At 40.6% G+C, this 16,314-nt stretch overlaps 1 protein-coding gene across 4 annotated transcripts in view; it reads right to left on the bottom strand.

Annotated features, from left to right (window-relative positions):
- The window catches only part of zbtb26 (zinc finger and BTB domain containing 26), a 41,473-nt gene extending 27,166 nt beyond the window's left edge, over positions 1-14,307 (bottom strand). Inside the window, exon 1 of one of the 4 annotated variants that reach the window (XR_006316013.1) lies at positions 9,465-10,004. Coding sequence is in view for 2 of the 4 variants with exons in the window: in XM_043720122.1 (XP_043576057.1) it covers positions 14,253-14,281 (29 nt within the window). In the remaining 2 variants the exon portion in view is untranslated. The other 3 variants (XM_043720122.1, XM_043720123.1, XM_043720121.1) reach the window with 3 other exon arrangements.
- Between the last annotated feature and the right edge of the window lie 2,007 nt (positions 14,308-16,314).

Below are 16,314 nucleotides of genomic sequence, written 5' to 3'. Positions count from 1 at the left end.
GCCTCATCTTCCTCCTCGGAACACTTCAACCTCAGGGCATCAATGTGGACTTCAACAGTTTCCTCATTTCCGCTTCCCCCACCTCACCCTAGTTCTAAACTTGCAGCTCAGCACTGTCCCCATGACTTGTCCGGACTTGTCCTACCTGCCTATCTCCTTTTCCACCTATCCACTCCACCCTCTCCTCCCTGACCTATCACCTTCATCCCCTCCCCCACTCACCCATTGTACTCTACGCTACTTTCTCCACACCCCTACCCTCCTCTAGCTTATCTCTCCACGCTTCGGGCTCACTGCCTTTATTCCTGATGAAGGGCTTTTGCCCGAAGCGTCGATTTTGAAGCTCTTTGGATGCTGCCTGAACTGCTGTGCTCTTCCAGCACCACTAATCCAGAAATAGAAAAGGGTGTATGATGCAAGTCAAGTGAATTCTTCAAGTGAGAATCCAACCAACCAATTACAAATATTTACAAGAGAAAAGAAGATTCAAGGCAGACTGGCAAAGAGAATGAGAGAATTGAATGGCAGTCAACATAAAAATGGAACGCCAAAATCTTTAACCTGCATGCTAATCATAAGCAGATAGTGAGAGATGGGGTGGAGTCTATTAGGGACAAAAGGGATGCTATTTGCTTAGAGACAGAAAGGCTAGAATTTGGAGGTATTTTGTATCAGTGTTTACCAAGAAAGAGAATGTTAAAAATAAAACAATGATTTCAAAATTAATTTGGAAAGGCAGAGAAGAGAAACAAGTTTCCAGGGCTACAGGGAGAGACCAGTGGCAAGGGGCTAATTGGATTCCACTAGAAAGGGATGGATTTGTGTCAGGAGCTAACTGACCTCTTCTGTGCGAGAAGATTAACAAATATTTCCTAGATTTCATGTTTGCATTTCAACTCCTTTATAAAAGTTAGAGTCTTGAAAGTGACCTTGATACTAGAGTCTAGAATAATGATTTTTTTTTAAGAATATGGAAAGACAATTTGACTGATGGTTTCACCTAGATTTCCTAAACCTCCCCAAAATGTTTATCACGTTTCAGATTCAGGCCATAAGGCATAAATAGTTGTTTCTATTTCCCCAGTCCTTTTCAACCAATTCCAAGTTATCATTTTAATACATGCTGCATTGCGCCAGCCAATCAATCACAGCGCAAGCTGCAGAACACATCTCAGCTTCAGACTAAGCACCTTACAACCTTCTGGACTTAATATGGAGTTCAGCACATTCAGATCGTGAACCCACACTCATTCCTACTCTTTTGTTTTCGCTTTACTTGTTGCATTCTCTGTCACCATGATGTCTCTCCATTCCGCCCACCCCCACTCTTCATCTGATGAAGAGTCATCTAGATTCATAACATTAGCTTGCTCTCTCCATGGATGCTGTCTGACCTACTGTGATCTCCAGCATTTGTTATCTTCAGTACAGATTCCAACATCTGCAGTAATTTGTTCCCACAATGGGACTCTGTTCTTTCCTGTTTGGCAAATAGTCAGCAATCTCTCCCCTGAATGGTTCCAACATCCTCTCCCACCCCCAATATTTTAAATAAATGCTGCTTCCTCCACAAATTTTCACATCAGCAGTGAAGAATCATCCAGACTGAAAACATTAGCTTGCTCTCTCTCCATGGATGTGCCAAACCCACTCTGATCTCCAGCACTTTTTTGTTTTCAGTACAAATTCCAGCACTTGCATTAATTTGCTCCAAAATAAAGACTAAGTGAGTTATGGTGAGAAGACATAGAATCATTAAGCATTTTCCTCCAAACTGGGTCATCTAATTACAGCAAGAATTAATGCAAATTCTTAAAGTTACGGTACTAAAGAGAACATGAATTTGTTTTTGACTCCAATTCTATGAATAAACACCCTATAACAACATGGTTATGCTGATTTTGGAGATCATCCCAACTAAAGAGTCAATGTATTCCAAAGTGGTGGCATTTGCTTACCCATTAAACCCAATAGATCAGGAAGGCCTGATTGAAGTGTATCAGATTGAGGGGTAATAACAAGGGGGCATAACTTTAAAAGGTACAGTGCAAGAGGTGTGGAAGTCATTTAAGGTTGATGGGAACACTGAATGCACCGTCTGGGAGGGCAGTAGATGCAGGAAACCTCATTACCTTTAAAAAATGTGGATGAGCACCTGAAGTGTCATAACATTCAAAAGTATGGATGAGCACCTGAAGTGTCATAACATTCAAAAGTATGGGCCAAATGCTGGAAAATGTAATTAGCGTAGACATGTTAGTACAGGCTTGATGGGTTGAATAGCTTCTTCTGTGGTGTAGGACTGATTTCACATGCAACTAGAATGATGACCAGTAGCCTAACAAAAGATATCAACGTTAAGAACAATCCACAACATAGAGTCATAGATGTACAGCATGGAAACAGACCATTCGGTCCAACCCGTCCATGCCGACCAGATATCCCAACCCAATCTAGTCCCACCTGCCAGCACCCGGCCCATACCCCTCCAAACCCTTCCTATTCATATACCCATCCAAATGCCTCTTAAGTGTTGCAATTGTACCAGCCTCCACCACTTCTTCTGGCAGCTCATTCCATTTACGTATCACCCTCTGGGTGAAAAGGTTGCCCCTCAGATCTCTTTTATATCTTTCCTCTCTCACCCTAAACCTATGCCCTCTAGTTCTGGACTCCCCAACCCCAGGGCAAAGGCTTTGGCTATTTACCCTATCCATGTCCCTCAATTTTGTAAACCTCTATAAAAGGTCACCACAGCCTCCGACACTCCAGGGAAAACAGCCCCAGCCTGTTCAGCATCTCTATAAAGCTCAAATCCTCCAACCCTGGCAACATCCTTGTAAATCTTTTCTGAACCTTTTCAAGTTGTTTCACAACATCTTTCTGATAGGAAGATCAGAACTGCACGCATTATTCCAAAGGGGCCTAACCAATGTCCTGTAGAGCCGCAACATGACCTCCCAACTCATGTACTCAATACTCTGACCAATAAAGGAAAGCATACCAAACGCCTCCTCCCCTATCCTATCTACCGCCAACTCTACTTTCAAGGAGCTATGAACCTGCACTCCAAGGTCTGTGTTCATGAAACACTCGCAAGGACCTTACCATTAAGTGTATAAGCCCTGCTAAGATTTGCTTTGCCAAAATGCAGCACCTCGCATTTATCTGAATTAAACTCCATCTGCCACTTCTCACCCACTGACCCATCTGGTCAAGATCCTGTTGTAATCTGAGGTAACACTCTTTGCTGTTCACTACACCTCCAATTTTGGTATCATCTGAAAACTTACCAACTGTACATCTTATGCTCGCATCCAAATCATTTATGTAAATGACAAAAAGTAGGGGACCCAGCACTTATCCTTGTGGCACTCCACTGGTCACAGGCCTCCAGTCTGAAAAACTACCCACCACCACCACCCTCTGTCTTCTAACTTTGAGCCAGTTCTATATCCAAATGGCTAGTCCTCATTGTATTTCGTGAGATCTAACCTTGATTATCAATCTCCCATGAGGAACCTTGCCTTCCTGAAATCCATACAGATCACATCTACCGCTCTGCCCTCATCAATCCTCTGAGTTTTTTGAGCAAGTAACAATCAATTTTGAGAGACATGATTTCCCATGCACAAAGCCATGTTGACTATCCCTAAGCAGTCCTTGCCTTTCTAAATACACGTACATCCTGTCCTTCAGGATTCCCTCCAACAACTTGCCCACCACCGACGCCAGGCTCACTGGTCTATAGTTCCCTGGTTTGTCCTTACCATCCTTCTTAAACAGTGGCACCACGTTTGCCAACCTCCAGTCTTCCAGCACCTCACCTGTGACTATCGATGATACAAATATCTCAGCAAGAGGCCCAGCAATCACTTCTCTAGCTTCCCACAGAGTTCTAAGGTAAACCTAACCTGGGGATTTATCCACCTTTATGCATTTCAAAATATCCAGCACTTCCTCCTCTGTAATTTGGACATTTTGCAAGGTGTCACCATCTATTTCCCTACAGTTTATATCTTCCATATCCTTCTCCACAGTAAATACTGATGCAAAGTACTCATTTAGTATTCCCACCCCCCATTTTCTGCAGCTCCACACAAAGGCCGCCTTGCTGATCTTTAAGGGGGCCCTATTTTCTCCCTCGTTACCCTTTTGTCCTTAATTCGATTTGCCAAAGCTAGCTCATGTCCCCGTTTTGCCTTCCTCATTTCCTTGTTAAGTATACTCCTACTGCCTTTATACTTTTCTAAGGATTCACTCTATCTATCCTGTCTATACCTGACAAATGCTTCCTTCTTTTTCTTAACCAAACCCTCAATTTCTTTAGTCACCCAGCATTCCCTATAGATACCAGCCTTTCCTTTCACCCTAGCAGGAATATGCTTTCTCTGGATTCTCGTTATCTCATTTCTGAAGGCTTCCCATTTTCCAGCCGTACCTTTACCTATGAACTTCTGCCCCCAATCAGCTTTTGAAAGTTCTTGCCTAATATCATCAAAATTGGCCTTTCTCCAATTTAGAACTCCTTGGAGCTTCATGTGCAACTATTAGGGAAACAGATATATAGCACAAAACAGACCCTTCAGTCCTACTCGCCTATGCCAACCAGATATTCTAAATTAATCTAATCCCAGTTGCAAGCATTTGGCCTACATCCCTCTAACCCCTTCCTCTTCATGTACCCATCCAGATGCCTTTTAAAATGTTATATTTGTACCAGCCTCCACCAATTTCTCCAGCAGCTTATTCCATGCATGTACCTCTCTCCATGAAAACGTTGTCCCCGAGGTCCTTTTAAATTTTTCCCCTCTTATTGCAAACCTATACCCTCTAGTTTTGGACTTCGCACCCTGGGGAAAAGACCTTGACTATTCACCCTCTCCATGTCCCTCATGATTTTATAAACCTCTATAGAAGGTCACCCCTCCGTCTCTGACGCTCCAGACAACGTTGCCCCAGCCTATTCAGCCTCTACCTATGGCTCAAACCTTCTAATCCTGGCAAATCCTTCCAAATCTTTTCTGAACCCTTTCACGTTTCTAACATTCTTCCTCTAGGAGGGATACCAGTATTGCACACAATATTCCAATAATGGCCTAATCAATGTCCTGTACAGCTGGAACATGACCTGCCAATTCCTATATTCAATGCAAAAACCAATAAAGATAAATACATTAAATGTCTTCTTCACTATCCTATATAACTGAGACTCCACTTTCAATGAACTATGAACCGGCATTCCAACATCTTTGTTCAGCAACACTCCTCAGGACCTTACCATTAAGGTGTAAAAGTCCTGCCCTTATTTTCCTTTCCAAAATACAGAACCTCACATTTATCTAAATTAAACTCCATCTGCCACTCCTTGGCCCATTGCCCCAACCGATCATGGTCCCATTGTATTCGAAGGTCACCTTCATTGTTGTCCACTACACCTCCAATTTGGTATTATCTGCAAACATTCTAACTATACCTCCTAGTTCACTTCCAAATTATGTATATAATGACAAAAAGCAGTGGACCCAGCACCAATTCTTGGGGCACACCACTGGTCACAGGCCTCCAGTCTGAAAAACACCCTCCACCACCACCCTGTATCTTCTATCTTTGAGCCAGTTATGTACCAAATTCACTAGTTTTCTCTCTACTGTGTGTGAACTAACCTTGCTAACCAGTCTACTGTGTAGAATCTGGTCAAACACCTTACTGAAATCCATGTAAATCACATCCATTGCTCTGCCCTCATTAAATCCTGTTACTTCTTCAAAATACTCAAACTAGTTTATGAGACACGATTTCCCACGCACAAAGCCATGTTGACTATCCCCAGTCAGTCCTTGCCTTTCCAAATACATGTAAACCCTGGCCCTCAAGATTACCTCCAATAACTTGCTCACCACTGATATCAGGCTCACCGGTCTATAGTTGTTGGCTTTTCCTTACCACTTTTCTTAAACAGAAGACGACCTACTTCTCAAGGATTGTCCCCTGAATCAAAAGGTGCAGCATTCTGAAATGGATTGTTTGCTGCATACCCATGTGTTTTTGTGGATGGAAAAACACTGATGACAAAGAGATGGCCAATGCATTGCCCCCAGAACTTACTTCTCTCCAGAACATTCTCAAACATACGCTCACTGAAGGACATGTATTTTAACTCTCTCTTTTCCAGGGACGCAAACTCCAGCCTTTCCTTTGTCTTACCATTTTTCAGGTTTTCAGAACTCTAGTTTGGGGTAATGTAATCAAAACTTTTAAAATCTTTCTAATGTCCTAAATAAGGGGCCTCGACTCATCACCCATTAAAATTTTCAAAACAGTACTTTCTACTAGGTAATAGAAACAAAATATGTTGAATAGGGCAATATAGGACAATTTCTAACCTTTCATTAGAATGGTTTTGTAAAAATATCAGCGATGAGCCAGTTTGCACTATACTTATTCACATAAAGTAACACGGATTGGAGACAAGGCCCCAAAACTCCACTTTTTACAAAAACAGTTACAATTACAAAGCTTCTACCCATCATCATTACATTTGTAAAAACAAATTGAGCTAGCACTTATTTTTTATTTCAATTCTTAATTTAAACATTTTATTTCTAACAGATGCTACATTCTGCAGAACTGATATTGCAATACAGACCCACACTTTTTCTCCACATATTTCAATTAGAGCTTCATTTGTCAGTTTTAAACCACTTTACCCATTATTTGTTATGTTCTCAGATTTTTAAAAATTAGCAATATTGATTTAATTATCATTCTGACCTCATGTGTAAAACCCAGTCATCTTATTTTCTCAAGCTGCAAAGCTGCCTCCAGAAGACTTCTTATTTTTGGCAAACATTTATCTTTCCTTCAACAACTTTTAACTTATAAAACCATAATTCCATCCAAGATTTGTAAACTGAAGGCTCTATTAACACCTTTCTCAAGCACGGAGTTGTCATGATATCATAGCCTGAGGATTGAGTGATAACAATTGATGGTTGTAATGTCAATTTGGTTGCAGCTTAGCCTATGATCTTTGGAGATTTCTCAGCTAGGAGGTAAATCAGAGTGAAGATTTGACCCTGATACATGACAAACTTGGTATTTTTAGCTTCAAACAGTGACACCAATTTCTAACCAGGATTTGTACAATATGCACAGATTGTTATTTTTCATTGACAAAATGTACCCATTTCACACAAGCAACTCTTAACCTTTGACCATCTAGGACAAAAGAATCTATGATTATAGCTAATGGAAAATCACCTTTTAAAGAAAATAGAATTGCACAGTACAATCTCATAATTATGCAAACATTCTCTGAGCACATCAGAAGGCACCAAACATAAGTCATTATCTATTGACCCCGTCTCGACTTTGATTTTTTATTGTTGCAGATCAGGGTATTTGACAGATGGGTCCAAACAGCAATCGAGCATCCACTCAGGCTGCTGTACCAACTGTGACAGATTTGCAGACTCCCTGGATTTTGTTTCTTTGTGCAGAAAGGCCAGATGGCCATTTTGAATGCTAAAGCCAGTACTGGCATGGGTGGGGTTAAGAATTCAAATATTATAAATCTGGCATCTTGAATCTTCTAAAAAGGAATTTCAGGTAAATGTTTTGGGAAAGAAAATAAACACAAGTCAGTGTGGCTTCAAATCAAAAATGCTAAAATTTTAGACTCCATTGTTCATGACATCTGTATGCAAAAATACTTAGCCCAATCTACAGACTTTTGACATTTTCACACAAAAAGAATGAGGAGAGATTCTTGAAATGAGAAACAGCTCATGTGGAGTACAGGGCTACATTATGAAAGAATATGCAGCACAAACAATTCAATATATTTTTTTTTCTTCTGCAAGTGATCACTGGTAGAATCTACAAAAATTAAATGCATGCAGTTTTTATCCAGTTCAAAAGTTGCAAAATCATGGTCAGAATCACAGCAATTCGGAATTAAAAATAAATTGTTCACTTCTGTCAGGTTGTTATAACTTTAGAGTGAGGCATGTTTGAAGGAGAATATCTTGAGAATTTAGAGAAAATCAAAACAGTAACAATTCAATTCTTTTGGTACTTCTACCAAGATTAGTATAACACTGCTCTCTGATCTCATTTCAAATATTCCTTATAGATTACAAAGCACACTGAGAATTAAAACAATTTTTACCAAAACTTGTGAAGTGAAATAATTAGAGCATTTTTAAATAGTGTCCCTTCAGATGAAGGACATCAAATGATGATTGATAGAAGTAGTGTTGATGAATTATTGTTCTGTCAGAATGAAAGACAAGGACAGAATCACTCTATAGGAGGAGAAGCTATTAGTCCCATTTCTTCTCATCCCTCCATGACAAATAAATTCCTTCATCGTTTCAGTTCTCTATGTTCTATAGATTATTTCATATATCACTTGGCGTTTCTGATTAAAGAACATTAACATAAAACCTCTGCATCACCGAAGACCACAGTAACGCACTCACCTGATATGAAAAAACTATTTACATACCACTTCAAAGAAGAACAGAAGCCGTGCTTCTTTCAGCAGTGTGGATGAGATATTGGAAATGAGAACAAAGTTGTGTTTAAAAAGCATTAGCATTGATTAAGTCATCACTGCTGTAATCTGCACTGTTTCATAAGGGCATTTTAATTTACTTATATTGTTGGGTCTCTGTTTATTACAAGTTCACAGCAACATTTTTAACTTTATAGTATTATGTTAATGAAGGTGGGTGTTTATCCCAAAAGTCAAATCTGTAACATATTTTTCAAAATGTGAAAGTTTTTACATTCTCCTTATACATAAAGGTAGCTGAATAAATAATTTTCTTTCAATATTACATCAATAGAAATTACTTGGGACTATAAAATTGTTATTTGTAAAACTGTATCTCAAAGTTATATCTGTACTTAAATTACTATATCATGTGTTGAAAAGCCCCATTTTATTTGTTCTTCATTTTGCTCCACAGGACTAAATAGATAAAGTTAGTATGTAAAAGTGTGTGTGTGGAGAAACACTTGCCATCATTTCAGTGCCCAATAAAGTGATTAAAGCAAAACTGCAGGAGTTTAAAAAAAAGGGACATGATTGAAACTATACATGTGCAAAAATTGAACAGCATGTACATAGTGTTCTGGTGTTCCACAAAATGCTACAGCACAACTAAAAGGACACTAATTCAATGCATACAACCATTTTAAAATTCATCACCAACGAACTTGCAGTAAGACGGATGAACTAAAAATAACATGTACAAATCAGTCCAGTGGTACTTTAAATAACTCATCCAGCATCTGTTGTGAAAGACCAGGGGGGGGGGGGGGGGGTGGAAAAGAAAGAGAGTTCGATTTAGGATATCAATTCCTACTATCAACAGTTCTGCAAGTTGAAAACGTTACGAAATTCCTTACCAAGTTACTACACAAATAATTCTCAAAGCGAAAGAAAAACGAACCTGTGAAATACAAGTGTGGGAGTCATCATTTGTAATGTGTTGGTAAATGGAGCCAGACTGCAGCCTTTTTGGGCCTAGTGCTGTAATGGAACAAAGCCAAGCCTGCTCTAGATTTGCCCTGAACAAAGAGTAACACACACGTACAGAGAACAGCAACACTGCTGCTCCAGAAGAGCACACGCCAGCGCCAACTTCCACCTCAACAATTTCATATTTATATTCCCTCCCTCTGCACCTTAGCAATGGTTTCCGGGCCTCGCTGGAGTGCCTATCTAATGTGGGTTTTTGTCTCTCTCTAGGCGGAGCGCTGGAGACGGTTCTAGCAAAGGGAGAGAGAGAGAGAGAGAAACCCCGCCGATCTAGCATTGTGATAGCGAGCGCCCCAAACAGAAATAAAAGAGAAAACCAACTCCACACACGCACAATATATTCATTAAAAAAAAACCACACACACAGACAGACCCGCTCCCTTTCTACCCAGGGAAACGAGGGGGGCATCAAAAATATGCGGATGAGGAGTTGAAGGACTGAAGATTTTGATATAAACACTGTACCTTCCCCTCCTCCGGATTCTTGAAGCTCCAAGGCTCGTGTCCCTGCTCGAGCACGGGAGCGAGGGCGGACTGGATTAATCTAGACAAACACTGCAAGAACCCCGTCAATCATCCCGCTTAAAGGGGCCACCCTGACCCTGCACCTCCAACTACCCACTCCATCACCCTCACCTGCATTCTTCTTTTTCACCGAACACTCTTCCAAAGGGGAAAAAAAAACTTCTCTCAAAGTCCCACAATTGAAATGATGCTGTGATTCCACCCTCCCAAACAAAAGCTTGCAGTCATGAGTCACCCTAGCACTCAACCCCTCAGAAAGGTCCCAAAGGGCCTCGCATTCATTGAAGTATCCTCAATATGTCGTGGTGACTTTTGTAAATAAAAGGAAAACAAGGCAGGTTAACATACACCTATCAAAAAGTGAATAGAAAAGAATGAGGTGAACCACCAGATAAATTGTTTTTTTAAAACCATGAGATGGGATTCACAATTTCCATACCAGTGGACACTTAACAACAACTACTTATATTTGTATTGTGACTTTAAAGTAATAAAAGGTCCCAATGCAATTCACAGGAGCTTTATGAAATAAAATATGATGCCAAGCCACTCAGTTATTAACTCAAGTAGTCAAAAGCTTGGTTAAGGTCATAGTGATATACAGCACAGAAACAGACCATTCGTTCCAATTCATCCATGCTGATCTGATATTCTAAATAAATCTAGTCCCATTTGCTATCATGTGGCTCACATCCCTCTAAACCTTTCCTATTCATATACCCATCCAGATTCCTTTTAAATATTGTATTTGTACTAGCCTCTACCATTTCCTCTGGCAGTTCATCCCATACACGCACCGTCCTCTGCATGAAAATGTTGCCGCATATGTCCCTTTTACATCTTTCCTCTTTCATCTTAAACCTATGCCTTCTAGTTTTGGGCTCCCCCACCCCAGAGAAAAGACCTTGCCTATTCACCTTCCCCCTGTCCCTCATAATTTTATGAACCTCTATAATGTCATCTCTCAGACTCCGACACTCCAGGGAAAACAGCCTCAGCCTATTCAGCCTCTCCCTACAGCTCAAATCCTCTAAACCTGGCAACATCCTTGTAAATCTTGTCTGAACCCTTTCAAGTTTCACAACATCCTTCCTATAGCAGGGAGACTAAAATTGCACGCAGTACTTCAAAAATGGCCTACCAATGTCCTGTACAGCCACAACATGATGTTTCAACTCAATGCACTGACCAATAAAAGCAGCATACCAACTGCCTTCTTCACTATCCTGCCTACCTGTGACTCCACTTTAAAGGAACTCTGAACCTGTACTCCAAGGTCTCTTTGTTCAGCAACACTCCCCAGGACCTTACCATAAAGTGTATAAGTCCTGCCCTGATTTGCTTTTCAAAAATGCAGCAGCACACATTTATTTAAATTAAACTCCATCTGCCACTCCTTGGCCCATCTGATCAAGATCCCATTGTGCTCAGAGGTAACCTTCTTCGCTGTTCACTACACCTCCAATTTTGTTGTCATCTGCAAACTCACGAACCATATCTCCTATGTTCACATCCAAATCATCTATATAAATGATGAAAAGCAATGGATCCAGCACCAATATTCTTCTAAAGAATCATTCAATTTCTGCTGTCTTGTTTGACATATGTTTCTTCCTTATTCTTAACTAAAACCTCTATTTCTCTGGTCATCCAGCATTCCTTACACTTACCAATCTTGCCCTTCACCCTAACAGAAACATACTGTCTCTGTACTATCATTATCTCATTCTTGAAGGTTTCCCATTTTCCAGCCATCTTTTTACCTGTGAACATCTGCCCCAACAGCTTTTGAAAGTTCTTGCCTAATAGCGTCAAAATTGGCCTTCCTCCAATTTAGCACTTCAACTTTTTGATCCTGTCTATTCTTTTCCATCACTATCTGAAGAATTATGGTGAATGGACCCAAAATCTTCCCCCCCACTAACACCTCAATCACTTGGCCTGCCTTATTTCCTAAGGGTAGGTCAAGTTTTGCACCTTCTCTAGTAGGTACACCCACATACTGAATCAGAAGATTTTCTTGTACGCATTAAGCAAATTCCCAGTATATATTTGCAAAGTTAAAATCCCCTGCCATAACCACCCTATTATTCTTATACATAACAGAGATCTCCTTACAAATTTGGTTCTCAATTTCCCAATGACCTTTGAGGATATATAGTACAAACCCAATAAGGTGATCATTCCTTTCTTCTTTCTCACTTCCATCAAAATAATTTCCCTGGATTTATTCCCAAGAATATATGTCTTAAATACAGCCGTAATGTTGTCCTTAAAAAAAACCCACTCCTTCTCCTCTGTCATCCTCTTTCGATACTTCGTATAGCATTTGTACCCTGAAACATTAAGCTGCCAGTCCTGTCTATCCCTGAGCCACGTCTCTGTAATTGCTATGATATCCCAGTTCCATGTTCCTAACCGTGCCCTGAGTTCATCTGCCTTGCCTGTCAGGCTTCTTTCATTGAAATAAATTCAGTTTAATTTAACAGTCCTACCTTGTTCTCTATGTTGTTCCTGCCTGCCCTGTCTGTTTGACTTACTCCTTTTCCCAACTGGACCAGTCTCAGACTGGTCTCTTTCTTCATTATCTCCTTGACTCCAACTATCCCTTTGTAGTTGAAATGCTTCTGAGCAGCTCTAGCAAATCTCCCCACCAGTATATTAGTCCCTTTCCAATTCAGGTGTAATCCATCCTTCTTATTCAGGTCATTTCAACCCCAGAAGACATTCCAATTATCCAAAAATGTGAATCCTTCTTCCCTGCACCAGCTCCTAAGCCAAGCATTCATCTGCTCTATGCTCCTATTCCTACCTTCACTAATTCATGGCACTGAGAGTATTGGCTTATGCCCGAAACGTCGATTCTCCTGCTCCTTGGATGCTGCCTGACCTGCTGCGCTTTTCCAGCAACACATTTTCAGCACTGAGAGTATTGCAGATATTACTACCCTTGAGGACCTCCTTTTTAAATTCCGGCCTGACTCCCTGTATTCTCTCCTCAGAATCTCGTCCTTTTCTCTTCCTATTTTGAGTGTTCCATTAGGAACAACAACCTCCTGCTGGTCCCTATCCCCTTTGGGAATACTCTGCACCCTCTCCAAGATATCTTTGATTCTGGCTCCAGGGAGGCAATTCCGATGTCTCACTCTTAGCCGCAGAATCATTTATCTGTGCCTCTGACTAGAGACTCCCCTATTACAATAGATTGTTTAGAATCTGGTGGACCCCTTGTTACATTAGAGCCAGTCTCACTATCAGAAACCTGGCTGTCAGTGCTACATTCCTCTGAGAGTCCATCACCCCCCACATTTTCCAAAACAGTATACTTGTTTGAGATGGGGACAGCCACAGGAGACTACTGCAGTACCTGCCTCCTTCTCCGACCTTTCCTGTGTCACGCATCTATCTGTCTGTATCTTCAATTTATTTCCCTCCTTGCAAATGCCATCCAGCACACCTCCTAGCTTCTGTAAATTCCTCATTGCCTCTAACTGCCACTCCAATCATTCCATGCAGACAGGATTCGCAAACAAATAAACTTCCTGCAGACATAATAATTAGTAACAAGGAAACTCTCCCTAATATCCCACATCCAACAAGAAGAGCTCATCACTCTACTAAATGCCATCTTTGCACCTTAACAATCTGCAGATCTGGAAAATAGCACCGCCTTATTGGTCTAACAACTCCAGGCTAGCTTAGTACCTATGTTTTTATATTTTTAAAGTTTAATCAAGAGACAGATCTCAATAACAACATATAATTTAAAAAAAAACACTCTACTCATTATTGTAGATTTACAAAATAAAAACAGTAATGTTACACTTTAAAAAGCCACTTAGCTGCTTTCCTGCTCTGAGCTCCCACACAGGTTTCTCCAAGGTCAGATGTGAATTCGTTGTTTGTTTATTTTTCTTAGAAGGAACTTCATGTCCAGAGATATATGAAAACTGACAGCAAAGCCAGGAGCTGTGCAGGTTACTGCTGAGTCAGACAGTAGTGTAGGTTTCTTTTTCTGTCTAAACCTCAGAATCTCATCCTGTCTGTCTTCATCCTTTCTAAAGTGCTGTTGTTTTGATCTTCCCTCCCAAAGTTCCAAAACAATGCAACAGCTTATAAAGCAGTAATCATTGTTCCTAGCGTTCATGAAAATCAGCTCCAACACTGAAAATACCTTAAGAAAGGAACAGCTTTTCCAGCCATACTTTTTTCTCCTCCATCTTGGATTACCCAGAATCCTTAAGTGGTTTAAAGGAGGAAAGCAAGACAGAGAAACAGAGAGGTACAGACCTCATATCTAGAAATTGCAGGTGTGACCACCAATTGGAGAACAATATTGATTGATTTATTGTCACGTGTGTATACGTACAGTGAAAAGCTCTGTTTCCTAACTGTACAGGCAGATTATAGTCTATTAAGAAAGGATATATAGATCATAGGATGAAAAAAATCTTGGATAGAGGCATGCATCACACAGGGCAAGATTACTTGAAGTTAGATTAGATTCCCTACAGCATGGGAACATGCCCTTCAGCCTAACAAATCCACACCGACACTCTGAAGAGTAAACCACGCAGACCCATTTCCCCACCGACTAATGCACCTAACACTATGGGCAATTTAACCAATTCACCTGAGCTGCACATCTTTGGACTGTGGGAGGAAACCCATACAGAGAGAATGTGGAAACTCTACAGTCACCCAAGGCTGGAATCAAACCTGGGACCCTGTTGCTGTGAGGCAGTAGTGCTAACCACCGAGCCACCGTGCTGCCATTCATCAGAGTCCATTCATCAGTCTAATAAGCAGGGAAGAAGAAGCTGTTCTTGAATCTACTGGTGCCTACGTTCAAGCTTCTGTATATTCTGCCTGATGGAAGAGATTGGAAGAGAGCGTTGCCAGGGTGTGATCGGTCTTTTTGTAGCAACTGGCCATTTGAATGGGGTCATGGATGGAAGGTTGGCTTCCAAGATGGTCTGGGCTGTGCACATTACTTTCTGTAGTTCTTATGGTCCTGGGCAGAGCAGTTGCCATAAAGATATCCAGCCGGACAGTACGCTTTCAATTGTGCATCTGTAAAAGTTGATGAGGGACCTTGTGGACATGCCAAATTCCCTGAGCTGTCTGAAGAAGAGGAAGTGTTGTTATGTCTTCTGGACCATCGTATCTCATTAATTTGTACACAGCAATTAAGTCACTCCTTTGTCTCCTCTAGCGTCAGGAAAAAAATCCCAGCCAACCCAATCTTTCCTCATACATGCAATTTTCAAACCCTTGCAATATTCTTATAAATTTCCTCTGAAGTCTCTCAAGAACAATTATGTATTTCTTGTAATGTGTTGACCAGAACTGGGCGCAAAACTCTAACTGTGACTTAACCTGTGTCTTATATAGTTCCAGCATTACATCACTGCTCTCGTTTTCAATACTATTGCCCAATGCTGGTAAGCATTTTATATGCCTTCTTCACCATCATACTTATCTGTCCAGCCATCTTCAGGCATCTGTGCATATAATCTCCGTACCTCCCATTTGCTCTACCCTTTTCAATATCCTTTATTTAATGGAAATTCCCTTTCTCTTCAAATGCAGAGCCATGGACTTCCTCAGATTGAATTTTATTGATCACTTTTCCATTCGTTCACTCAAACCATTGAAATCACCCTGAAATTTACAGTTTTTCTCATCATTATCAACTACACAGCCAATTTTTGTGTCGTCTGCAAATTTCCCAAATGTGCTTCTGATTTTCATGTCAAAGTCATTAATATATGACACAAGCAACAAAAGGCGCAAAACTGAGCCCCAAGAAATGTCGCTGAAATCACTTTCTATTCACATAAACATCCATTACCCTTTGTTTCCTGTCACTGAGCCAATTTTAGATGGAAAGCACCACACTCAGCTGTATGCTATAGACTTTAATTTTTCTGGTCAGTCGACCATGTGGGATCTTGTCAAATGTATTAGTAAAATTCATGTAGAAAGCATCCAATGGATCAATGCTCTTTGTTATTCCTCAAAACATTTAAGGACAAAAGGGTAACTAGGGAGAGAATAGAGCCCCTCAAAGATCAGCAAGGCGGCCTTTGTGTGGAACCACAGAAAATGAGGGAGATACTAAATGAATATTTTGCATCAGTATTTACTGTGGAAAAGGATATGGAAGATATAGACTGTAGGGAAATAGATGGTGACATCTTGCAAAATGACCAGATTACAGAGGAGGAAGTGCT

This window comes from Chiloscyllium plagiosum, chromosome 30 (assembly GCF_004010195.1).
Source record: "Chiloscyllium plagiosum isolate BGI_BamShark_2017 chromosome 30, ASM401019v2, whole genome shotgun sequence".
In the NCBI taxonomy this organism is placed as follows: Eukaryota; Metazoa; Chordata; class Chondrichthyes; order Orectolobiformes; family Hemiscylliidae; genus Chiloscyllium; species Chiloscyllium plagiosum.
Note: the sequence above shows the minus strand (reverse complement) of the source record. Positions and strands in the feature narration are given on the sequence as shown.